This window comes from Dermacentor variabilis, chromosome 10, assembly GCF_050947875.1.
Source record: "Dermacentor variabilis isolate Ectoservices chromosome 10, ASM5094787v1, whole genome shotgun sequence".
NCBI classification, from domain to species: domain Eukaryota; kingdom Metazoa; phylum Arthropoda; class Arachnida; order Ixodida; family Ixodidae; genus Dermacentor; species Dermacentor variabilis.
In genome coordinates this window covers 43,521,176-43,547,385 of record NC_134577.1, presented here as the reverse complement: position 1 = coordinate 43,547,385, position 26,210 = coordinate 43,521,176, and the positions used below count along the sequence as shown (strand labels likewise).

Here is a 26,210-nt window from a genome sequence, read left to right as displayed (position 1 = left end):
TACGGCGCTATTCACTGGAAATTTGCATTTCAGCCGTCATCAATTCAGTCTACGAGATCTGCTCGTTGTTTGGCAAGCACAGCTATTGCGTGCGAAGATCTCCCAGAGGTGTGGCTGGTCTCTTAACACTTCTTCGACGCAGTGGCGCTTTGGGGCTGCACAGAACCAAACAGCAAAGTGCAAATTGAAACTACAGCGAAACGACGGCAACGTTAACTTTTTTGTTCAATGCCAATCAGATTTCAAACACCGAGAAAGGCTGCCTTGCTGTTATCTCGAGTCTGTGGCATAGTTGTAGGTACCTGCTTGTCTCCTGATAACGCGGGTGAAAAGCCGCAAGCTGACATGACAATTAAGAAAAAAATATGAATGGGGGGCGGGGGGATCTGAATTAGACTTCACGTGATTTACTAGACTAGTATTCTTCTCCGGGTCCCTGTCAAAACTAAACGTGAGAGACCCCCTCCGAACAAAAAAATGTCTTAAGAAATAAGGTACGGTACAGGTGTACCACACCAAACTGCTTAATACGCAGTTTCAAGTTCATATTTTGAACCAACAGGTTCCGAAACACGTGGTTGGCAAATTACATAAACGACCGTTGGTCGTGCGGCGACCACGACTCGTCACATGCGCGACATAATCAGATGCGCGTTCGCGTTGATCGATTCACAGTATCGCAATGTATCGTTATCGTCAAAGCGTGCAAAAATGAATTAATGCTTATGTCTAGAATAAGTAAGCGTGCATAGATTCCGCGGTTTGGTAATGTTCACGGGTGGCTCCGCTAAACCCCGGAAGGAGACGAGCCGTCGGGCTTTCGATACTCCCGGCGCTGCGTCGGCTGCTCGTGGCGGACGCCACGCATCACTGAGCACGAGCCGTGCCTAGCCGACGCCATGGGATCCTGGGCCTTGCAGTGGAAGGCCTCGGCGAACTGCTTGATGTGCTTGAGCGGGACATTGACTTTGTCTTCCGCGGACATCGACGACTTGTGGAAAGCGGGGGCCGTCGACTCGCAGTTGTCCAGCGCGAAGTAGATGAAGAACAACTGCTTCGCGGACGAGTTCTCGAGGCCCGCTAGCCGGAGGTCGAGCTTCCAGATTTGCCTCACGGGAGGGAGCTCTTCGAACGCCTTCATCGCCAGCAGCAGCGCGGACGTGCCGTCGAGGAAAGCCCGGCGCAGCTGCGAGAGGGCGTCCGGCGAGGTGGAGGAGGCGCCGAGGCTCGACTGGGCGTCCCCGTCGAAGCAGTCTAGCAGAGCGTCCAGTTTGGCCCGAGAGTCGTCGGTGAAGCTCGCCGGCACGTCCCGTTCGTACGGGTCCTCGTGCAGCAGCTGCACCAGAGCCCGGTAGAACCGAACGGCCACGCGCGCGAGGTGGAACACGAAGAACGAGCTGTTGCTCTCCACGGACGCGTTGAACAGCGCCGCCGGCACGTGGACCACCCGCAGCGAGCGGCGGAACGAAGCCTCGGTGGAGAACTCCGAACCGGCGGCGCGGCGCCTGAGCAGCGCGCTGTCGCCGCGCAGTTCCCGGAACTTCTGGGCTTGCCGACGCCGAGAGACGTTGGCGAAGAACAGCAGAGGGTCGCCGACGCCCATCTGGTCGTCCAGGGGAGCGCAAGCGTCGTCTCGCCGCTCGCCAAGAGACTGGCCGAACTGCGTCAGGGCGCGTCGCTTGACGCGGTAGCGAATCAACAGCGACGACAGCTCGCTCATCCAGGGGAAGTCGGCGACGTGCCTCAGGAAGACCGATTCCAGCTGAGTCAGCCACTCTCGCGTCGACATCTCCTGGCCATTTGACAGGCGCCAGATGTGCGCCGCTTTCGCGAAGCAGCCCGGCAGAGCCCGTTCGACGAGCCGAGCGCACAGCAAGGGCGTGTCGCCATTGGCGTCGCCGACCGTGCGACCGAGGCGGGCCTCGGTGAACAGGTATCGTAGGCCTCGCAGCTCGTCGGGGAGGAACGGCGCCACGTGGACGATTGCGAGGAAACCCAGATAGTTTAGCGCGTCCAGAGGCGGCACCGTGTGCAGGACTCCCTGCAGTTCTCGCAGCAAACTGCGGACCGAGTGGAGGACCACGTTGTCGGCGCTGCCTATGCCGCCGTGCAGCAGGACGGTCAGGAACGTCTGTAACCCCAAATGTTTCAGCTGTCCGAACTTGACGACGCTGACGCTGTCGTCCCCGTAACCACTGCGGCACGCGGCTGCGATGAGAGTGCACGCTGACCATAGTTGGCCCCCAAGGGCGTCGGTAGCCGGGCCCGAGTCGCCGATTTCAGTGGCAGCTTCGCGCACAGCTGCGATCAGAAGATCCTCTGCTTCTTTATTGTCCTTGCCGACGCGAGCGTAGAGGCATCGAGGTTGGGATAGCTCAATAGCTGTGGCGTCCACATTGTCCGGGTCGGTACCGACGCCGGCACGTACGAGTGTTGCCAGATTCAAGTCTCGGTTCAGTTCAGCAGCGAAGGTCCACACCGCCATTACGTCCTCAACTGCGCCGGTTCTAGGCCACTTCACTATCTTCCACCGGGAGAACAGCGCGCCGATCGCCTCCTTGGATCTAGCGGCGCTGCGACCTCTGTCGGCACAGACCTTGTAAAGGTTCGCCGCTACTTTGATGTCTCGCTGTCTCGCGCTGCCGACAACAGCGACAAGCTGGCGCGCGATGTTATCCTGGAGCAGCGTGTCTCGCGAGACCACCGACCCGGTGCTTAAAGCGTGCGCCGGATGCTCGCTCATCCAAACGTTGCAAACGTGCTTGTAGAAGTTATCACACGGTCGCTCTCGTTGGCTAAGAAGTCTCCCGATGTACCGTGCCTCCCGCTTACAATGGTCTGTCGTGCAGTAATACACCTGCATAGCTTCTGGCGTACCTGGGACGACTTCTGGGGCGATCGGTTCGTGCTCCGGGTCGGGATACTCGGGTTGGGTAGCACCGCTGAAAACCGAATGGCTAGTAGCCATCAGTTGTTTCCTGCAGGTGATGACGTAATATATCAAGATCACGCACGTTACCATGGTCAGCACGACGCCCACACTCGACAGCAACAGACAGAGGTAGGGCGGTGAAGACTGGGCCGCGTAACTCTCCGTAACGGTGTCTCCGCGCTTTTTCCGGCCTCTCCCTGCTCCCGAGGTCATGTTTAAACGAGACTTCCGGTGGGACGACCTGCCGCGGCCTTTCCTGTGTCTGTGTCGATGGTGCCTTTTCTTTCCTTTGTGTTTCCTTATATCCGATGTCGTTCGGTGCGGCGAACTGCTGCTGATGCTTTCAGACTCCCGGCTTCGCTTGCTTCTGGATCTGCGGCTGCCTTCACTTCTTGATCTGCTCCTGCTCTTTGATTCCCGGCTACGACTTCGCGATTTTCTGCTGCTTCTGCTTCGGCTACTATGCCTGCTTCTCGATTTCGTCCAAGTACGGGATCTCTTTCTCCCGATTTTGTCTTCTCTACTTGTCTCTGGACTCTTCGTACTCGTCTCAGTACTCCTCTCGCGACTTCGCTCAGGGCTTAAGCTCCTGTCCTTACTACGGCTCTTCCTTTTCGACCCGTGGCTAGACCTGCCACTTCGATGGCTCCTACTTCGGCTTCGGGACCGGCTCCTACGTGACCCGCTTCTTTCTTGACGCTTCGAGCCGCCAGATACAGTGCTTTCAGGTGTAACGCTCGAAATTTCCCCACTCCTCGGACTTCTATCCTTTCCTTTCCTCGATCTGCTACTTTTGGAACGTCGATGTTTAGAACGGCTTCTTTTGGACGCCCTGGAACGACTTTTGTGTCTTGGAGAGCCCCTTCGTTTGTGCTTCTTGCGTCTGTGCTTCTTGCCATGCCTGTGGTGTCGAGACTTCTTCCTAGAGGATTCTGGGCTCAGTGAACTTTCCTGACTTGTCGGAGTCTCACTTGACGGGCTCTTAAGGCCGGCAGGGCTGATCCTGCCAGGAGGGCTTGCTGGGCTGACGTCACCTGCGAGAGCTGCAGGACTCGTAGGCCTTGAACGATTACGCGACTCGGCCGGGCTAATTTCGCCGCTTGGTGGGCTTCCAGGACTCGTAGCCCTTTCTCGGCTCTTATGACTGCGATGACCGTGGCCTCTGCGACTTCTGCGATGCCTGTCGTGCTTCGAACGCTTCGAGGAGCGCTTGGATCGTCTACTGGTCGCCCTCTGATCAGACTTCTTGCCTCTTCGGCCACTGTCCGGTCGACGCTTATCTGGCAGCGTAGACGTCGAAAGCGAACTGAAAGGCAAAGTGACCGTTTCTGAGCCCGGACTCCAAATTGGAGAGTGGTCCTCCATTTCGCGTGTACTAAAGATAAGATCCCGATGAATGCCTGCTACGCTTGGGACGTCGGCAGTGTTCCACTGAAAGAAGTAGGAATTCGTTGTTCCATTCTCCGGGGCAGCTTTCGGGCTGTGCTTCTTTCGATGTTTTCGATGTTTTTGGTGTTTCCGGCTTCTGTCGTTCTTCCCGTGTCTCCCGCGTTTCTTGCGCTCCCCGGCGTCTTGCGGACTCGTATTCCCCGAGCGCCCGGGCGATTTCTTTCCTTTGCTACCTTTCGACCTTCGCTTGGACTTCCGTTCCTCTCTATCCTGTGGACTCTCCTCTCTTGAGTTCTTCTCCGCTTTGGTTTCTTTATCTTTTCTGGACTTTCGCTTGGACTTGCGTTCCTTTCTTTCCGGCGGACTTTCTTCTGTGGCACCCTTGTGCGCATTGGTTTCTTTATCTTTTCTGGACTTCCGCTTGGACTTCCGTTCCTCTCTGCCGTTCGGACTCTCCTCACCTGGACTCTCGTCAGCTTTGCTTTTTTTATCTTCTCTAGACTTCCGCTTGGACTTTTTGCGCTTCTCTTTATCGTTAGGACTCTTCTCGCCATCCTTGCCCGCTTCTCTTCCTTTATTCTCTCTCGACTTCCGCTTCGACTTGGACTTCGACTTTGACTTGTGCTTCGACCTCGGTTCTGACATTTGTTGTGGGCTCGTTGCGCCACTTTCTTGCCCGCTGGGTGGTGAGACTTCGCCGACTGCCGGCAACTGATTTGGCTCTTCTTTTTCTGCTTCCTTCACTGGCCTCGATGTCTTCTTTTTCTTGGAGGATCTTTTAGACGAGCGCTTAGACTTTTTATTGGAAAGTTGTGATGACGCGGAAATGACGTTGACTTCGCGTTTTTTCTCCTTCCGCGGAGGCGCAAAGGGCTTCCGCAACGACGACATCATGTCCGGAGCGACCGCTTGAGGGCTGTCGGAAGAGTTTCCATCCACAAGCCACGTGCTCGATCCAAGCTGGGCTTCGCTGGATCGCGTAAGCTCGGGCCGAGGTAGGGTGCCACGTGTCACGGGCACCGGGCTGATGGAGAAGTCGAAGGATCGAGACGGCGAGCCGCTGAGTTCGTACGTTGATCCTGCGACGTTCGTCTCGGACTTCTCCTTACTACTCCTGCTGCCATCTCTGTGCCGCTTGCGCGACCGTGATTTCCTCTTGCGTCGGTGTTCGCCTTCGCCGTTACTCTCGCCACGCCCTCGACTGCCGGAGGACTTGGACTTGGTTCTTTCGTCGCGCTCCTTCGAGCGATGTCTCCTTCTGTGCGATCTTGTGCTCTCTTCTTTTCGCTTCCTGCGGAGATTCTCGCCCGCAGCAATCAACACCATAGGATCAAAGCGACTAGTACGTGTCTTTGGCATCGCGCAAGTACCTCTGTTGTCTTGTAGCTGGATGTCACCTTGACCCTCTGGAACCGGTCTGCGAACTCCGGACGTCTCCAGGGCCACGCGTTTTGCATTATCCGACGCGGCGATACATGCTGCGCTCAAAGAAACTCCGTCTCCACCTACTACCGTTTCGGTTGCTCTGCGAATAGGGCTTCTCCGGTCGTGGCGATGAGACGAACGAGCAGCGTGGTACAACGGCTGCAGATCTTGTTCCGACCCTTGGATCGTGTCGTCTACGTCATTGCGGCGGCTATGGCGGGTGCGCTTCAGGCGAGAACCCTGGACTCTGCCTTCTTCCCCAAAAGGGGCACCTTCTGACTGCCCCCGGAGAGTACGCGCTTCTCCTGAACGAGACGTCAACAATCCAAGTTCCGTTCTCTTTCCTTTTCCGCGAACTACAGTCGTCGGCAATGCTCCCGGTGGGCCGCTTCGGAAAAGCCTCCTGGCGATCGAGCCGATGCCCGTCGATAGTCTTCCAAACAGCGACGACTTGGGATACGCAGCGTCCGCGTCAAATATGCGTTGCCCTTCTATGTCCTCGAATCTGCTCGGTATCGATGCCTGACGGCCTGCGAAACTGTTGCCCGTTGTCCTGCGGCCTCTCGCCAGGAGGTGTCGGCCTGTTCTGGAGAAAACGGAACGCTTCGATTTCTCTCGTTCTTCAGCGTAGATACGGCGTTCGCGGCCGCACGTCATCGCTGTCGATCCGCTTCGCGCGACATTGGCTTTCTCGAGGACATCTGAGCGCTTTTCGCCTTGCGTCGCTGGCGTCGCGTTAGCTTTCCGGAGCGTGCCGTGCACTTTCCTAGGCGCTGAGGACTTGGCCCCGGGAGGAGAACCTTCCGCGACGATAAGGGGCGTCAGGGAAGACTCGTCAGTGCTAACGTACCCCGGAGCTTCTGCGGAGCTCCTAGACGCGATATCTTCCGTCTCTGGTTTCGGTGAATGGGACGGCCGTCTCTCTGACGACTTCGCAGCTGAGCCTCTGGCTTTCTGCGGTGAGTGGCCACGGACAACATACCGCGGCTCATGCCGCCGTATTGACTCCGACGAAGAAGACGGTGTGAGTACTTCGTCCCGATTACTAGAGGACTGTGGAGAGCTCTCGTCCATTACCGAAACCCAAGGGCGAAGCTTCCTTGTCCTTGTTTTCTGCGACGGGCGCCGCCAACCGCAGGCTGGTGGTGTGTCACTCCTCAGACAGACGGTACCTCGATCGTCCGTGGGTGGCGCCGATGCTTCACCACCACGCTGTTAGACCTCGCATTCACAAGGCAGGCCTAGGCCTGCTTCAGGGGATGAATAACGAGTGAAGATGCTCAACTCTCCCAGTCCTTGGTTGGGCCCACGAGAAGCGGCAGTCGCACTAAGACGTTGCGCGGCAGAGAATCAAGATGGCGTCTTCTCGTCGCGTGTCATGCGCTGCGCGTGGGACACGGCGGGAGGTAAAGAAGAAAAGGAATGATGCGGCCCTGCATGACTGTTTCAGACGAGGTATTAAAACCCTTTGAACACCTTCGCAATGTTATTTTCAAAAATGCACAGCTAGGCTTTGCAAAAATCACGAATTCGTGCACACCGATCTCATTCTTGTCATCTTAGAATGCGGTTTAAATTTAATCTTTAAATTAACACCGAATCACCCACCGTGGGTATGTGCCACCATAGAAGGAAACGAAACGAAATAATTTCTGAAAGGTACACAGACGACGCAAATGTGTACAAAAAAATTGGAGGACGCTTAAGCTTCGCCTTCAAGAGTGGAACGCGACAGCGTTCCTGTCGACCCGCCAAGGGGTGTAAGACAATGGGCTACAGGGCAGCCATCACTTACGAGGCGCCCCGCATCGGACGCGGTGAGCGTCGAGCCATATGGTCGAGCAACGCAGCGTTCGGCGCAGCAACGAAACGTGCGCCTGAGCAAGCGGAACGAACCAAAGAACTCGGTATCTCGGAGGGGGAAATGATGCACGCCAGCCAAACGTCGTGATCGGCACGGGCCGAAAGATAGACAGATAGTGATCTAAAGAAAGGAAGGCCGCATGATTCTGCAGAGGGAGCAAGGCGAAGCGTTGTCAGGGGAGAGACAGTCCATGCCGCGACCCGCCTCGCACCGGTCCTCGTACAGCTCCAATGCGCGCGTGGCGCGCCATCTGTCGGGCAGCGCCGTACATGGAGAGGAGGGGGTCTTCTATGTTTGCCGCAAGATGGCTCTGCGTGTGCGGAAAGCCCAGAAGAAATGCAGCGGAAACGCACTTCGCTACTCGTGTAATTGCGACTTCTGTAAGTTACATGTTCATAATTACCGATATACACCGCAGTATAACTTTCCACGGCTCGTTTCGAAGGCAACACCGCATTCACTAGAGGCGCGTTTGTACCGCTTGGAAGCATCGAACTCGTGGCTGAGTGGTAGCGTCTCCGTCTCACACTCCGGAGACCCTGGTTCGATTCCCACCCAGTCCATCTTGGAAGTTGCTTTTATTTATGAAGTGCCTGCCGTGATTTATCGCTCACGGCCAACGCCGCGGACGCCGACACCGACGCCGACACCGACGCCGACGACACCGGCTTTTCTGCGACACGAGCTCCTTAACGCTATCGCGTTAAAAGTATGGGCAGTTCGCTGAGCTAAACTGCGGCAGGCTAAAGCCTTTCTCTGATTGCCTCTGTTGCCGTTGTCTGAACTGCTCTGTTTGATTGAAATGCACTGTGATATTGATTAAATAATTTATTGGCTGATTCGACTGGTACTTATTCTTGAAAACCACTGCTGTCGCTTGCATTCCGCCTCTTTAGCACTCGTTCCCGGAGACGTGTTGAGTCGCTTTAGACGCTTTCTCTCGTTGATCTGCAATCTTCTGGTGTTGGGAGAATCTGGGAGCTGGCGTTCCCAGATTGTTGTTGCTGTTGTTACTGGAGCTTGTTCCGAAGGCGTTGTTGTCGCTTGCGTTCTGCCTCTTTAGCCTTCATCCCAGGAGACCGGTTGAGTCGCTTTAGCCGCATCCGTTCATTGGCTTTCAACCTTCTTGTGCTGGGAGACCCTGAAAGACGCTATTCCACTCGAATGTTGTCGCTGAGCCTGCCACGACTTGTGCTATCGTTCGGCAGCGCGAGGGAGCTTGGTTGCTGGAGAAACGGGAGCGCGCTTCGGAGACATCCGCCTGACTTGGCCAGCGACTCTACCTCCGACAAGTGGGAGAAGACCATACGAAGCCCGCTCCTAGAAGACCAGCAATGGGTCGTCCAGCAGGCTCGCGCAGCGGCCGCCAGGTACTCCCTCTCGGTCCCTGCGTGGCAGACGCCCACCGGGCGCTGACGTGCGTCCTGCAGGACTTTTATTAAAGTTTGTCCAATCCAAATCGGCCAGCGAGAAGCGTCTGCCGACGCCACGTGGCCGACGCCGTTTTGGAGCGCGAGTGTGCCGCCATCTACTGGGCGCATGCGCAGTACGCACGCCACTCCGATGACATCACGAGCGCCCCCTAGCGGAGTGTGACATGTTCTGAGAACAGATGCCGCCATGGCCGCGAGCATAAGCCATTAAAGGCTTTCGCCTTGAAAAAGGAAGCGACGATGGCATATGATGTACGACGACTACATGACGCTGAAGTGGCGACGATAGCATACGATGACGATGGTGTGACGACGGCGGCGTGACGACCACGAGATGACGCTGCATGGAGTGACAACTAACGCAGTAGTGACGACGATGGTACAGCGACAAAGGTGCGAAGACGACGCGTGGCGACAACGTGACGCCGATGGAATAACAGTGGTTTGACGGCAACGGCTTGATGACAATGTTATGACGACAAAGGTACGACGACAGCGGGTTGCTGACAGTGCAATCGCTACGGCCAAAAGGCGACGGCGGCATGACGGCGTTCAAATCAATCGAAGATTAAATGTTGGTTACGCGCGCACGATGCAATTCACGCATTTCGGCGAGAGGGCCTCGCGAGCTCACGACGTTTTCTGGGCGCATGGATGGATGGATGGATGTTATGAGCGTCCCCTTTGGTTGCGCCATCAAGCTCTTGCTATTATACTGCCTAATGTCCTACCTAGGTTAAACAATAAAAGAAGAAAGAAAAACACTATGAACTCCCACAACCAAATTTCCTGATCCCCTATTGCGCAATGTGCTTTTGTACGTGTCCGTTTTTTGTCGATTCCCTACTTTTATTCCACCAATCATCCAATCGCCTCTTACTAATTAATCCCTATGCGGACATGTTTACTTTTACACTGCTCTCGCTGAACCGAAGAGCTTCAAGGAGGCCAGTGGTGCCTAAATCGACGGCTAGGTAGACGTCTTCACATTCTAATAAAACATGCTCCATAGTTTCCCTAGCTTTACCGCTGCAAGCACATGCTTCTTCTTCCTTCTTCTATCTCGCTTTATAGGTGCGTGTTCTAAGGCATACTGATCTCGCTTCGAAAAGTAATGAGCTTCCCTAATTGAGCTTCCCGCATGGATGGATGGGTAGATAGATGGATGTTATGAGCGTCCCCTTGGGAACGGGGCGGTGGGTTGCGCCACCAAACCCTTGCTCTTGCAGTTTCTGGGAGCAGAGTTGCGCATACCTTTTCCGGCGCCGCTCGCACCGCTATTCGCCGAGCGTTATCCCGTGGTACAAAAATGACTTCAAATGATCAACTGCGCCGCTGCGAAGCCAACTTCACGGGCACGGCGCCGGCTTGTTTCTGTCAGTGCCATCGAAATTGCAATCAGCGGACCGTCAAGCATGCGTTGCACCGGTCGGCTCCTGGGTGCAGGCACGGTGTTGGACGATATTAAATTAGTAACTTTGGTGGAGCGGTAAGAAACACGTCATAGTGAAACTTGTATTCCAGTATGACGGGGTGCAGCGCACCAAACTGCACAAATCGCACTTAAGGTATGGTATGATGAACTTTATTTAATGTCCTGAAGATCAACCCTTAGGTTGACGCAGGCGGCTCCCACGTCGGGACAGTAAGGTTTAACTTTACCGCCGTATCATGGGCCTTCTGGACGGCCTGTACTTGATCGAAAAGACCTCCACTGTGTAGGACTCGCTGCCACCAGTCTCTCTCCTTGTCACAGTCTGTGAAAGTCACAGGACACTGCCAAAGCATGTGATCCAGAGTAATGATGCCATTACACTTCTCGCAATTGATTGGTATCTCTCTTTCAGGATATATTTTGTTAATAAAGTTTGGACTTGGATAAGTTGGCAAAGCTTATTTACGCGGTGCCGTGCGGACGGACGAGACCGGCCAGCTCCGAAACGGACCAGGATATGCGAGGGGCGTTGGCCTTGTTTACAGAGGTGAGTTCGGCTTGTTTTACACTAAAGCAGCATTTATCTCCAGTAACACTCCTGTACACGCTGAAATGCGTACGTCTGGCATGAGAGGTTGTTCACTTGTGCAATTTTTGGAGTATATGTGCAGCGCGACACAGACGCGGGACAAAAAATGGACTACACGTCTGTGTTGCGCTGCACATACACACCAACAATGTTAGCTTACCAACTAGCCCAATTCGCTGTGCAGCTTGTACAATTGTTCTGACTATGCGGCTCCATAATAGTATGTTCAAAACAGAGTAAATACTAGCAGATACGATTTGCCCGCTGCATCCTGGCTTTTGTCTGCTGTTTTTTTTTTTATTTTTATCGGCGTTCTCATTTTTCATGTAAGATCGATCAATGTATTCGCGTTCATTATTTTGTAGTACGCGAAAACATCGTGCGCTCCCGCTGATGAGACAGCTGTGATAGCTTCATCATCTACTGCCCGCAATATGTTGGTTGTTCGATCAGCCTTAGTCCGTGAGGAATGTGAAATTATTTTGTACGTTTAATAGGTGCTGTGTTACAGTAAATTAACCTGAGCAGTGTGAATAGATAAATAAAAATGTGTTGTCATATTACAGTCTGCAATGTGTGAATAATTACTTTGCAAGTTTGCCATCTTATGTGATTATAGTGCAATAAAAATAACCTATTGTTACTCTTAATAACTCGTTACCTTTCCAGTGACCCGCCGCGGTTGCTCAGTGGCTATGGTGTTAGGCTGCTGAGCACGAGGTCGCGGGATCGAATCCCGGCCACGGCGGCCGCATTTCGATGGGGGCGAAATGCGAAAACACCCGTGTGCTTAGATTTAGGTGCACGTGAAAGAACCCCAGGTGGTCCAAATTTCCGGAGTCGTCCACTACGGCGTGCCTCATAATCAGAAAGTGGGTTTTGGCACGTAAAACCCCAAATATTATTATTATTACCTTTCCAGTGGCTTTGAATTCTGCCCCCAAGGCTCCAAGAACCAGCACTCATCCCCTGCTGCCACCAGTCATTGCTCATCCATTCCCTTGTACGAAATAAATTTGATCTAGAAGCTCGTGCATTTTGAATGTTTTTCTACTCATAAATTTGCTGCTACGAAGCAGCTGTTAAGTTTGCGGTATGAACCATAAAAATAAGCTCTGCATAAAATGTGCGCAGGTGAACATTTGAAATGCGTTTAAATATACGTGTCTGTATATACCGCATATATCGAAAACGTGCAGCAGCTGTGAATGACGGTTAGTGACGAATGACGGTCACGGTTAACGGCCACTGACATAACTGCAGGCGCGATAGTTCTCTTGGCCACGATCGTTTCTCGTCTGGTTTCGGCAGGCAAAATGTGCTCACATAATTGTCCACCACACATGCGCGAAGTTTTCTTTAAACACTCTTTAAAATATTTTTTGCCTTCCGGCCTCCGCGAGAAAACTCCATATGCATGCTGAAAAACATGGCATCGCTTTTTGTTGCAACGAGACACGCGTTTACACGCGAATTTCTGAGCTGTTCGAGTCACGGGCGCAGCCACGATTTTATTTCGAGGGATGCGAGTGGGTTCCTATATGTTACGTTCGTGGCGTGTGTTTGTATATGTATATGTGCATACAAACTAAAAAATTTCGGGGGGTTGGCACCCCTCCGGCTGCGTCAATCGTTCGAGATTAGCCTGCATTAAAAACTGTCGTCTCGTTCACCGCTTGCGAACAGTTGGCGCATGTAGCTCACGACCTGCAGAGAAGAAAGCAAATGGAACACCGCGCTGCATTTGCCTCCTGCGCTCTCGAGGAGTTGCTTCACTGCAGAGCTGGAGCACAACGGCGGACCTATGCGCAACTCTGCTCCCTGCGGGAGCATATACAGGGACACTAGCAGTTTGTAGAGTAACTGTATATGCTACCGTAGGTAGCACATACTGTATATGCTACCGTAGGTAGCACATACAGTAACTCTAGCAGTTTCTGGCACTGCGCGCCATCTGGCGGAGTGCACGGCAGTCAGGCCATGTGGTAATTGGTCGGTGGCACGAGCGGCAGATGGCGGCTGCGGCACAGCCACGTTACGGCTAATTATTCTCGCTTCTTTATTCAATATATCTTTAATGTATGCTAAGTTGCTGACTATTGCGACGTGTTCTCAGCATGGAGAGGTATTCTTTAATACCGCTCTCGCGTTTATACGTCACCTACACGTCACCTAACCTACCCTTCTTTGTGGAATGGTTAAAAGATAGTCAGATAGGTCAAATCCAGGTGAAGCGATCGAGCTGAGACCTTGCGGCGGCACTGCGGCGACGTTGTGGCGGCGCTGCGATCGAAGTGGATTGGGCCGCATCAGGGTCGCGCCATTGGAAACTGCTGGCGATATTTCTCGGAAGGTTCATTCGTACCATAGAGTTTCATACAATAATTACTTTTGTTGTATGAAACTCTATGATTCGTACCACTTCGCGCGCTGGTATATGCGTTCAGACCGCTCAAAGTAATTGCATATATGTCATGCGTATTATGCCTTAGGAATAGATGCCTTTCTTTCTGTTCTTTATTTCAGTTCATTGTTTTACTGCCGCTCGGTGATTGCACGTGCACTGCGGCCGTAGTGTAGGCCGCAACGCACATTTATTTGTTCACAAAGCGTCGTTTCATGCGCTGAAGCATACAAGTAACTGGAACGCCAATGCATTTCTCCGCAAAGTTAAGGAATTTATATTTCGAAACTCAAGTGGTTCCCCGCGCACGTCGAGGAGCTTGGCAGCAACAACAACAACAACAACCACGACAATAATGACACCAACAATGCTAACGGCCGAAGACGCACCGACACTCCACCCAACCACAACGAGCGCGCCCACCTCGTCGCGAGGCAGCTTACCCGCCGCGACGCGGTCACCCAGAGGGCAGCCGCTGCCGTTGTTGTGCGGGACCCCAGCGGAGGAGTGACGGCGACGGCTGCGGCCGCCCCGTCTGGCGCGGCCGCTGTCGTTACCAATACAACACAAATCGCGGCGGACGGAGCTGGGGATAACGCGGACGCTGACTGCGATGTCAAGGAGTTTCCGGCAACGTACAGAGAGGTGCTTGGTCATTATAGGAAAGAACGAAGCAAATATCCACAACCCCACGGGCGCCTAGACAGGTCCCATGGGGTCGACCTGAGACGGTTGCAGACGGGCACTTTCACCAACACCTACCACCTGCACCGCCTGCGGCCGGCGCTGCACCCGTCGCCCGGCTGCCCGTGGTGCGAGCACGAACGGGCCGATATGGCCCATGTGCTTTGGGAATGCCAACGCCACGTGGAACAAGGACAAAGAGGAAGGGGGAGTACAACAGCAGAATCCTCTGAAGCGGGGCGCCTCGCTGAGAGATGGCAAGCCGTCCTCCTCAGCGAGGCACCCGAAGACCAGGAGTGGGCCGTCCAGCGGGCCAGGGCCGTTGCCGAGGATCTCGAAAGATTTTCCTCGGGCGATGGACCCCTGGCAGCCTAGCCCCGGGCACCAACATCAATAGCCGTTGGACAAATAAAGTTTATTCCTATCCTATCCTATCCTATCCAACAACAGGAGGGGCATTAAAGAATGAAACGTCGTACGGCTCGTTCAGGCCTTCGCGATCAGCCACGTCGCGTACGTGGCGACGTTAGTCCACTGGAACAAGGCTGAGAAAGACCAGATCGACGCGCTCATTAGAAAAGCGTACAGAACAGCAGTGGGTCTCCCCCAATACCCAAGAAACGAAAAGTTACTGCAACTCGGGGTACATAACACGCTAGAGGAAATCGCGGAAGCACAGAGGATAGCGCAACTCGAGAGACTCTCCGGAACCAAGGCGGGCAGAGAAATCATGGAAAAGATCGGCATAAACTACCACGGAATGAACGGCCCCAAGACGCAGATTCACCCAGACGTCCAAGCCGCAATCAACACGGATAATATGTGCTCAAGGTGTTCGAAAATATCCCGAAGAACATGCACCCCGTGCTCAATGTCGAGAGAAGAAAATGCCTCACGAAAACGATTCTCAGAAACCACGGCGCGCGGGAGGGGGCGCTCTTCGTAGACGCCGCGCGGTAGCCCCGAAACCGGGACGACAATGGTGGTGTCGTCGTCGCTGACAAAGGTAACTCCCTATTCGCAATGGCGGTCGTATGCACGAAAGGAAAGACCGTGACTGCGGGCTCCGTAAGGACCAGATCGTCGGAGGCAGCGGAAGAAACGGCAATCGCATTGGCTGTAATCGACGGTCGGCAACACTTCAGAAAAATAATCAGCGACTCCAAAACGGCTATTACGAACTTTACAAAGGGCTGGGTCTCCACCGAGGCGGCCAAAATCCTGAACCGCAGAGCAGAAGACTTTCAGAACGGCAAAATTACAACCAAATACCTCAAATGGATCCCGGCACATATGGGAGAAGTAACCATGAATGCCCCTCCCAACCTCAACAAGGCCTACCGAGCCGCGCGAAAACTAACCCACCGCGGCACGGACGGACCAACACCCCGCAACCACCGGGGAAGGACTGCGGCGGAGGCGATGGAGAAGACGGAGGAGGCGACGACGACGAAGAAGCGATAAAAGACGACCGTGACAGACTGGTCACGTACCACGACATACTGACACACTACACGAAACAAAGAGAAGCATACCCACCACCCCTGTTGCGTTTCGCCTGCGACACGTGGTTTTGCCGGCGCGACTGCGGCGGGGCGGCAGACATTTTGGCCCGATCGTCGTCGCCGCAACACTCATCGCCAGGTGTTTCCAGGCGCTACTGCGGCGATGCGACCGCCTAGGGATCATCCTCGCATTCCAGTCATTGTGCCCGAAACAGGCGATGCCAAAGCAGGGATCTCATTCCAGTTATTGGGCCCGAAACAGGCGATGCCAAAGCAGGGATCTCGTTCCAGTCATTGTGCCCGAAACAGGCGATGCCAAAGCAGGGATCTCATTCCAGTTATTGGGCCCGAAACAGGCGATGCCAAAGCAGGGATCTCGTTCCAGTCATTATGCCCGAAACAGGCGATGCCAAAGCAGGGATCATCTTCTCATTACAGTCATTGTGTCCGACCGGCAGCGCCACGACAGGGTGCTACGAGATCGTGCTCGACATGGTGCTACGGCATCGCTACGACAGTGTGCGTCACCATTAGCCCATTGTACATTCACGTGCTCGTCTTTTGAGGGGTTCCTTCTTGCCCTCAACTGCGAGAGTATAAAAACAGCTGCCCCCGGACGCCAAAAGGAGGGCTCCGATTTCTTCTGTTGAGTGAAGTGCTCTCCCGTCTCTCTACTACGGTCAAACCTGACCGCCAACTCTTTGCGATGTTAAAATAAACAAGTTGTTTCGTTGTTACCAGTCGACTCATGCTTTGCCGGGACCTTCAGATGCTTGCAGTTGTACCCCAGGCCGCCAGGCCAACGCTACCCTTGGGGCTTGCGACCCAGGTACAACCACGGGCGTCAGCGCCGAGTTCCCAACAGATCGTACTAGCAGTCCGATCCAAACATCTGGTTGCCAGCGGTGAGATCGCCTACGACTTCAAACAACTGTCTGCCAGCGGCGAGATCGCGACAACGGAGGCCAGCAGCGAAGAGATGCAGTTGACTGTATGCTGAGCAGCTCAACGACGATCCGGGAGCAGTGCAACGAGCCCTGTGTGACGACTGGTTGCCTGCAGCGGAACGACTGCGCGGAATTCCTGCCTGCGAGGTTTGGTGAGTGCGGGACTTTCTTCTTCTGAGCTTTGCCAGGCTTTTTGTTAGTGTCAGAAACAGAGCTGGTAATTGTGGTTGTCGTTGCTGCCGGGTTAGTTTGCGGCAAGACAATAGTAAGCAGTAGAGAAAGCAGCATTCAGAGCAGCCATGGATTTGAAGTCGTTGCGCAAACCGAAATTGTTGGAGCTTGCAAGAGAGTTGGGTCTGGATGTCTCAGACAAACTAAGAAAACCTGAACTGCTAAAGGCTATTCTTGAGTTAGAGGCTGAGGATGACGAGCTGTCGGAATGCCTTGAGACTATTGAAGAGAGGGAGACTGCAAAAAGACAGGAGCGTGAACTTAAAGAACAAAAACAGAAAGAAAAAGAAGAGCGTGACCATCAACACGCTTTGGAAATGAAGCGTCTCGAGATAGAGATGGAACGCGCTCGTAATGGAAGTCAGGCACACGGTGCAGGAGAACGCGTATTGTTCAAAATGACTGACCTAATGCGGCCGTTTAAGCTTGGAGAGGACATTGGTTTGTTCCTGGTTAACTTTGAGCGAACGTGCGAGAAGCAGGGGTTCTCTCGGGAAACGTGGCCACAGCGCTTGCTCACTTTGTTACCCGGCGAGGCGGCCGACGTAGTCGCTCGCTTGGATAGAGAGGAAGCAGAGGATTTCGACAAAGTAAAATCGAGTCTGCTAAAAAAGTACCGGCTGTCTGCGGAGGCGTTCCGTCGGAAGTTTCGGGAAAATGAGAAAGGCAGAAGTGAGTCATATACAGAGTTTGCGTATAGGCTTATGTCGAACATGCAGGAGTGGCTCAAAGAAGAGAAAGCGTTTGGTGACCACGATAAAGTTCTGCAGTGCTTCGGGCTAGAACAGTTTTATAGTCGGTTACCGGAGAACGTGCGATACTGGGTCTTGGATAGGCCAGACGTGAGTACGGTGGCTAGAGCCGCTGAGCTAGCCGAGGAGTTTGTGACGCGTCGAGCTCGCGGAGCTAAGGACGGTCAAAAGGGTGAATTTGGCTCGAAGTTTGAGAGGCCGAAGTTCACACCCATGAGAGCAAAGGGGAACACGCGTAGTGCGGATGCGAGTGGAAGCAGTGCGACCGAACCTAAGGAGACGGCGGCAGCCGAAGCCGAACGCAGAAAGCGGTTCGAGATGAGGCGAGCGGGCGTTTGTTATACGTGCCAGAAGCCGGGTCACTTTTCGGCGCAGTGTCCGGAAACAACACCAAAAGTTGTGTTTTTTTCAATAGGCAGCACTGACGAGAACATGAAGCTTCTCGAGCCTTACATGCGAGACCTCCTCGTGAACGGGAAAGAGTGCCGAGTGCTTCGCGATTCCGCAGCTACGATGGATGTAGTTCACCCGTCTTACGTAGAACCCCATATGTTCACGGGCGAGTGCGCATGGATCAAGCAAGCCGTGGAAGCTCATAGCGTGTGTCTGCCGGTAGCAAAAGTGCTTATTGAAGGACCTTTCGGAGCGCTTGAGACAGAGGCGGCAGTGTCATCTATGCTGCCACCCCAGTACCCGTACCTATTTTCAAACAGGTCCGATCACCTCCTGCGCGAGAAGGGGCTTTTGTTTGGTGAAGCTAGTGTTCAGGCCTTAACCAGATCGAAGGTTCGGGAGCTCGCTGCAAAGGCGGTAGTTGCGGGGCCGACGTTATCAAACAACGAAAAAGGGTCAGAGGCGCAGCAAGCTGATATTCAGAGCACGCCCGAACTGAATAAAATTGAGTCTGTAGCGTTGAAGGCGCCAGATACTGGAGAGGAAAATCCCGATTCGGGAAAGTTAGAAGAGCTATCTACTGATTTGCTCATCGCGCCTACGTCAGACGGACTTGATAGGTTGCTAAAAGTCAGCCGGTCGGCTTTGATAGCCGAGCAAAATAAGGATGGCAGCCTGGAAAACGTGCGCTGCAATGTCAAAGAAGGTATCGCCAGGAAAACTGCGCGTTTTGTGGAAAGAGGTGGAGTCCTGTACCGGAAGTATCTAGACCGAAGAGGAGTGGAGTTCGATCAGCTGATCGTGCCTCAATGCTATCGCCAGGATCTGTTGCGCTTGTCGCATGGGGGTTCGTGGTCCGGACACCTAGGAGTTAAGAAAACTAAGGACCGTCTCTTGCAAGAGTACTATTGGCCAGGGTGTTTTCGGGACGCAGACCATTTCGTGAGGACATGTGACACTTGTCAGCGGGTGGGCAAACCAGGGGACAAATCAAGGGCGCCGTTGAAATTGGTACCTATCATAACGGAGCCTTTTAGACGGCTCGTTATTGATACAGTGGGACCTCTGCCGGTAACAGCCACGGGGTACAGACACATTTTGACTGTGATCTGCCCAGCGACAAAGTTCCCTGAAGCAGTGCCGCTTAAAGAACTCAGCTCAGTTGAGATAGTTAATGCACTACTGTCCATATTTGCGCGAGTTGGTTTTCCTGCAGAAATTCAATCAGATCAGGGCACAGTGTTTACTAGCGCTTTGACGACAACTTTTCTCGAAAGGTGTGGGGTAAAGCTGTTACACAGCTCAGTGTACCACCCACAGTCGAATTCCGTTGAGAAGCTCCACTCCGTCATGAAGCGCGTGTTGAGAGCGTTGTGTTTTGAACATCGAACTGACTGGGAGCTGTGTCTGCCTGGGGTGATGTTTGCTTTAAGGACCGCGCCGCATGCGGCTACGGGGTTTTCGCCAGCTGAACTGGTGTACGGTCGCTCGCTTCGATCTCCGCTTCGCATGCTTCGAGAATCATGGGAAGGTAGGGGCGACGACCCAGTCGTGGTGGAGTACGTACTTAAGCTCCTCGAACGCTTAAGAAGGGCACAGGAGTTGTCAGGTGAAGCAATGACAAAGGCCCAGCAGAGGGCCAAGGTTTATTATGATCGGACAGCCAGGGCCCGTCGTTTTGAGGTTGGCGATGAGGTCATGATATTGCGCACATCGCTAAACAACAAACTAGACGTGCAGTGGGAGGGCCCAGCACGAATTGTTCAGAAACTGTCGGACGTTAACTACGTGGTAAGTCTGCCAGGAAAGCGGAAAGCACAGCAAGTTTACCACTGTAATCTGCTCAAACCTTATAGACAAAGGGAAGCAGTGGTGTGCATGATGGTAAACGTTCCTGAAGAGCTTCCGGTCGAGCTTCCGGGACTAGGCTCAGTGACGAACAGGGAAGACACCGGTCAAGTCATTAGTGACCTTATCAGTAGAGCACCGCTGTCGCCCGAGCAGAAAACCGAACTACACCAGCTATTACAAGAGTTTCAAGGTCTGTTCTCTGAGAGGCCTGGTAGGACTTCGGTACTTACTCATGATATAGAACTTACCTCCCCAGAGCCAGTACGATCCAAGGCGTATCGGGTGTCACCCCGCCAGAGCGATATTATGGAGGCTGAGGTAAAGAAAATGCTACAGCTCGGTGTTATTGAGGCAGGTGAGAGTGATTATACCTCCCCTTTGATTTTAGTTGAGGTACCGGGCAAGGAACCTCGTCCTTGCGTCGACTACCGCAGGCTTAATTCCATCACTAAGGATCAAATTTATCCGATCCCTAACATCGAGGAGCGCCTTGAGAAAGTTAGTAGCGCTCAGTTTATTTCCACCCTAGATCTTGTCAGGGGTTATTGGCAGGTTCCACTTACAGAAGAGGCTAGTAGGTATGCGGCGTTCATTTCACCAATGGGAACATTCCGTCCTAAAGTGTTGAGTTTTGGTTTGAAGAACGCGCCATACTGTTTTTCAAGTCTCATGGATAAAGTGTTGCGGGGACAGCAAGAATTCGCTTTACCGTATCTAGACGACGTAGCGATATTCTCCGCATCCTGGTCTGAGCATATGACACACTTGCGGGCAGTGCTAACCCGCCTGCGCGAAGCGGGCTTGACAGTCAAGGCTCCTAAGTGCCAGTTAGCACAGGCCGAGGTTGTCTACCTCGGTCACGTGATTGGTCAGGGTCGTCGCCGCCCCTCTGAAATAAAAGTGGCCGCTGTGCGAGACTTTCCGCAACCGCGCACAAAGACCGATATTCGGTCGTTCTTGGGTGTCGCCGGCTACTATCAGAGGTACATCCCTAGGTACTCTGATATCGCGGCTCCCCTGACGGATGCTCTAAGAAAGACAGAGCCTCAAACAGTCGTCTGGGACGAGACAAAGGAAAGAGCTTTTAGCGCCCTAAAGAGTGCCCTAACAGGCCAGCCTGTGCTACGATCGCCAGACTATACAAAAGGGTTCATTGTTCAGTGCGATGCTAGTGAGCGAGGCATGGGCGTTGTACTGTGCCAACGGGAAAATGGAGAAGTAGAACACCCCGTCCTGTATGCTAGTCGTAAGCTGACCAGTCGTGAGCAGGCGTATAGCGCCACCGAGAAAGAGTGTGCATGTCTCGTGTGGGCCGTTCAGAAATTGTCATGCTATCTAGCCGGCTCGAGGTTTATCATTGAGACGGATCACTGCCCTCTCCAATGGCTGCAGACCATCTCTCCCAAAAATGGCCGCCTCCTGCGCTGGAGCCTCGCTTTACAACAATATTCCTTTGAGGTGCGTTACAAAAAGGGGAGTCTCAACGGTAACGCCGATGGCTTAAGTCGAAGCCCCTAACGTAGGAATCAGCCTCAAAATTGTTTGTTACTGATGTTTTTCTTCCTGAGGCAGGATTTTTTTTTAACATATTGCTTTTGTTTAGTGTTTCAAAGTGATGATATGCTTTCTAGTGCAATTTTTCAATTTGTGGACGCGTTCTGAGTGATGCTAGACTACTGTAGGGAACTAGGCAGTGGTATAAAAAGGGGAAAGAGCCTGGCAGGGCTTAGTGAGGGTTGTGCCGTGCTTGCTGACTGAGCGGTTGAGTTTCAGCGTAGTTCTAACGCTTGCCGGGAACGAGAACAAAAATGTGAACTCTCCCGAAGTCACTTTGCAGTGTCCCGTGCGAACCTGAACGAGAGAACGAGGCCTTCTCTGTGCGCTGCGCTCAAGAAACGTCGAGGGACGCCCGACTTCGGTTATGAGCATCATCGAGCGACATCCCTCCGGACAGCGGATGCAGTCCCCTGTCCATCGGGATCTCCTTCCCCCGGCGGGGCGGTCTGTTGCGTTTCGCCTGCGACACGTGGTTTTGCCGGCGCGACTGCGGCGGGGCGGCAGACATTTTGGCCCGATCGTCGTCGCCGCAACACTCATCGCCAGGTGTTTCCAGGCGCGACTGCGGCGATGCGACCGCCTAGGGATCATCCTCGCATTCCAGTCATTGTGCCCGAAACAGGCGATGCCAAAGCAGGGATCTCATTCCAGTTATTGGGCCCGAAACAGGCGATGCCAAAGCAGGGATCTCGTTCCAGTCATTGTGCCCGAAACAGGCGATGCCAAAGCAGGGATCTCATTCCAGTTATTGGGCCCGAAACAGGCGATGCCAAAGCAGGGATCTCGTTCCAGTCATTATGCCCGAAACAGGCGATGCCAAAGCAGGGACCATCTTCTCATTACAGTCATTGTGTCCGACCGGCAGCGCCACGACAGGGTGCTACGAGATCGTGCTCGACATGGTGCTACGGCATCGCTACGACAGTGTGCGTCACCATTAGCCCATTGTACATTCACGTGCTCGTCTTTTGAGGGGTTCCTTCTTGCCCTCAACTGCGAGAGTATAAAAACAGCTGCCCCCGGACGCCAAAAGGAGGGCTCCGATTTCTTCTGTTGAGTGAAGTGCTCTCCCGTCTCTCTACTACGGTCAAACCTGACCGCCAACTCTTTGCGATGTTAAAATAAACAAGTTGTTTCGTTGTTACCAGTCGACTCATGCTTTGCCGGGACCTTCAGATGCTTGCAGTTGTACCCCAGGCCGCCAGGCCAACGCTACCCTTGGGGCTTGCGACCCAGGTACAACCACGGGCGTCAGCGCCGAGTTCCCATCCGATCGCTCCAGTGTCGCGATCCAAACACCCCACAACAACTCGACGGGTCTCAAGAAATAGATTGGAGAAAGTTGCAAACCAGAACGTTCCGAAACCCAGTATACACGTAAACAGAATAAATTCAACACAATACCCAGACGCGAGCTGCAAGCTCTGCAAGCACGAACACGCAGACACGGCACACATATTATGTAAGTGCACACAGATCAGATCAGTATATGTACAGGACAAGATAGAACCGGACCTTCTCGAGGTGCGATGGCTAAGCGCTCTGACTAGCTCTGAACTACGCGACCAACTATGGGCTATCCAGCGTGCCCGGGCAGCGGTGGAAAGGCTATGCCTCACCGCACATAATGCCCGGGTGGCCTGAGCCCGGGCTGGCAACCTCGCAGGTCATTTTCCCATTAAAGTTGTTTCCGTCCGTCCTAGGTACCCTTAGATTTACCTTGAACTGCATTGGTCATCTGCATCTCTGCACGCCACGCAGTTAATGAACCTGGTTTATTTCACTATAATATTGTTTTCTTTGACCATTGCCCCTGATCAATATTCCAACAAGAGCCGCGCGTAAAATGACACGATACCAATTAAGTTTTCTTACGTGCCTCCATGTTGCAAATAGGCGGCTTCTGCTGGCAAAAACTACGGGTTACTTTGCGAAAACAATGTTAAATATAGCAGCTCGCCAGGCTAAAACTACAACTGCAGCATGGTACCGGCCGACAAGAGTCGTGGGCGCACCAAACCAAGCAAAACCAGAAAAAAAAGAATGACTGCACAGACTTGCTCCGAGAAAAACTGGGTGTCCGCCGGCGTCCGCGCAACGAACGCGCGATCGCTGCCAGACGACGCACTTGACAACGACCGCAAAATTGAAGACCTCACGTTGTACAACCTATGCCTGAAATATGTATTGTAGTAAAAAGGTTTCGATATAAATTTGCAGTTTAAATAAAGCACCATTATAAGAGCGTACGCGCGCAACCGTTCTCAGAGCCCGCAGCGAAATTACGTTGAATAAGCCGCGCAGCGCGCCTACGCCCCGATCCAGTTCCAGTTTAGTTCCAGTACGCTCGCAGCGCCCTCCAGCAATTTTTCCACACGCGGCGCCTCAGCGGGAGAGCGCCGTTCGGTCCAATCGACCATCGTCTGGTACCATGGAGGAAAACGTTCTTTCCTCCATGTCTGGTACACTCTAGCGACACAGAGCGACAAGCGATCTGTTGAAAGCCCAGTGCTAAAACTAGGCGCACACCTATCTGTGCTGACAAGGTAAGCGCGCGGCAAAAAGCACTTCTGCACTAACCGACGCTTTTCAGCGCGAGCAGCGAGCAATCTGTTGAGAGCCCAGTGCGAAAAGCAGGCTCACACCAATCTGTGCTCAAAAATGTGCGCACAAGCACGAAGCGAGCTGCGCCAATCCAATCCAGAAGACAGCAAAAAAAAAAAAAAAAATGAGTGCAGCGTTGCCAGTTTGTGACACTAAGCGTTACCCGGATAAGCCAATGGAGATCGAGAAATTCGATTCCGATCGCACTAGATCATGATATCAAGCGCCCCATGTAACAAGTGATTCAATACTTGTTTATCAACTAAATAAATAAGAGCACAAAAAGCATAAAGGAAAGAGGGGGGAACGCTAGAACAGAAGCTTCTCGAAGAGAAACTTCAAAACACTAATTGAGCGACTGTAACCTCGACACACGGCAATCGCAAATCCGCCTAATTTACTAATAAAGCCGAAAAGAAATAAACTCTGTTTTGCTCGTCAACACTCGCATTTGGCGGGACATCCTCCAGTAGTGCAGCGAGCAGCGATGTTGGTCCGGTAGTAGCATCTTTTCGTAAGAAGCACACAAATATACAGTACGGCCCAGGAACACACAATGCTCACCACTGTAGCTGAAACATTCGACGATCCGCCAGCACCGACTGCCATCGCCCAAGCAAATGGGGCCCGTGTTTCCCCACCAAAATCAAGAAAATTCTGCCCAGCAAAAGCATACAAATATGGAAACCCGCCGATTAACGTACGTCCAACCTCCCAGATGCCCATTGATACAGCCGAAACACTCACAGTTAATCTGCCACCAGCGATCGTCAGCCGGCGAGCCCACTGGGAAGTCCATCGCTTCCCGCCAATATCGCCGCCAAGTTCAACGGCCGCCAGCAGCCAAGCGAACCCGCCGCGCTAATGGCTTGTTTTCCACTTTCGTCTGTTTCAGTTGAAATTTTCCCGCGCGCCAGCATACCACGTGGCACGATTTAACCAATTAGACAACCCTTGCGCACGGCACGCAGGAGCAGAGCGGGCATGGGGCCAACGACCCTGAGACCTTGGACATGACCTCCTGCATTTTCTTCGGCCTTCCCGGCGGCGATAAATCCGGGGTAGCTAGGAGGGCGCCACATTCCCAGCAAAATAAATACGTTTAATTGAGTGCAGTTAGGGTCACGTCAACTTTCTTCAGTAACATACAATGCGGGAGTAATTCAGCGACATGCAGTCTATAGCGGGCGTTGACAGTTGTTCACACTATACCAACAACAGGTATCCATTCTTTAGTATTGTAGCGCAGTCGCGGTCGACCACTGGCTCCCACGCATTGCAGGACGACTATGCAGATATTATGGTTCTCTATCGTAGACATTGAAGAAATGGATGAGTATTTGACTTTGGAAACTAGCGGCGATTATTTTAGGCGCGGCCGCTTACCGTGGCTTGACGCGAAACGTGGCTGAGTGGGTGAAATGCGAATGATTCAGACGATGGGGTTGTTTTCTGCGTCGAAACGGTGTTCCCATTACGGTGCACACCTGCTTGTGTGGAAGACAACGACGACTTCGCGTCAAAGACATCAAATACGCTGCTTTCAGTAATCGAGAGAATGCGGTCTGCCTTTACATGGTGCGATCAGTGTGGGTTGTACGCGAGAGTTAGTAGTGCACGTATTGGGGGGTGGAGCCCACGTGACATGTAAATACTTTCGAAAAACACTACGATCATCCGTCGGTAATCTTTCTCCGCTGTGTCGGTGCGATTCTTCTTGGAAGAAAAAAAAATGGAAGAATTCTGAACAATTTTGTTGATTAGGCACAATCGTCGATTAATATAACCGCCGAAAGCTTAAACGAACTGCAGTCGAACGCTGGGCCGACGACAACGCCGACGAGTTCAAGCCTGAAGAGGCGCGAGGATTGATTGTAGCACGTCTGCGCCATTCCCGTCACTGTCTTGTGGCCTAGAATACTAGGTCACTCTACTGTGGTCAAGTTTCTCTTTTGTGGCGTCGATTCGCGGAAGCCGAAAGAGTCCTTGCCGCCGGTCACCTCATCTTGATCGCGGTCTCATATATTTGAGCTAAAATCGCGGAAATGGTTTTCAGGCGAGGCGGGAGATTTAAAAAAAGGAAGTGTTAGTGCGCATCGGGCCTCCGAAAGGTGCAAGCACTTGTTCGAGGCGTTGTTCCACTGCTACATGTACGATACTTCACTTTGTGCGACCTTCATAGCCAACTCCACACTGCAACCCATGTTGCAGTACA

At 53.1% G+C, this 26,210-nt stretch overlaps 1 protein-coding gene across 1 annotated transcript; it reads right to left on the bottom strand.

The window, feature by feature from the left end:
* Window positions 1–787: 787 nt before the first annotated feature.
* On the bottom strand, window positions 788–6,820 carry LOC142559218 (uncharacterized). Its single transcript, XM_075670846.1, has one exon. The coding sequence runs from the start codon at window positions 6,818–6,820 to the stop codon at window positions 788–790; it is 6,033 nt and encodes a 2,010-aa protein (XP_075526961.1).
* Window positions 6,821–26,210: the final 19,390 nt, after the last annotated feature.

Coding starts and splice junctions, on each gene's coding strand:
- LOC142559218 (XM_075670846.1), bottom strand. CDS start 6,820: ATGGACGAGAGCTCTCCACAGTCCTCTAGTAATCGGGACGAAGTACTC.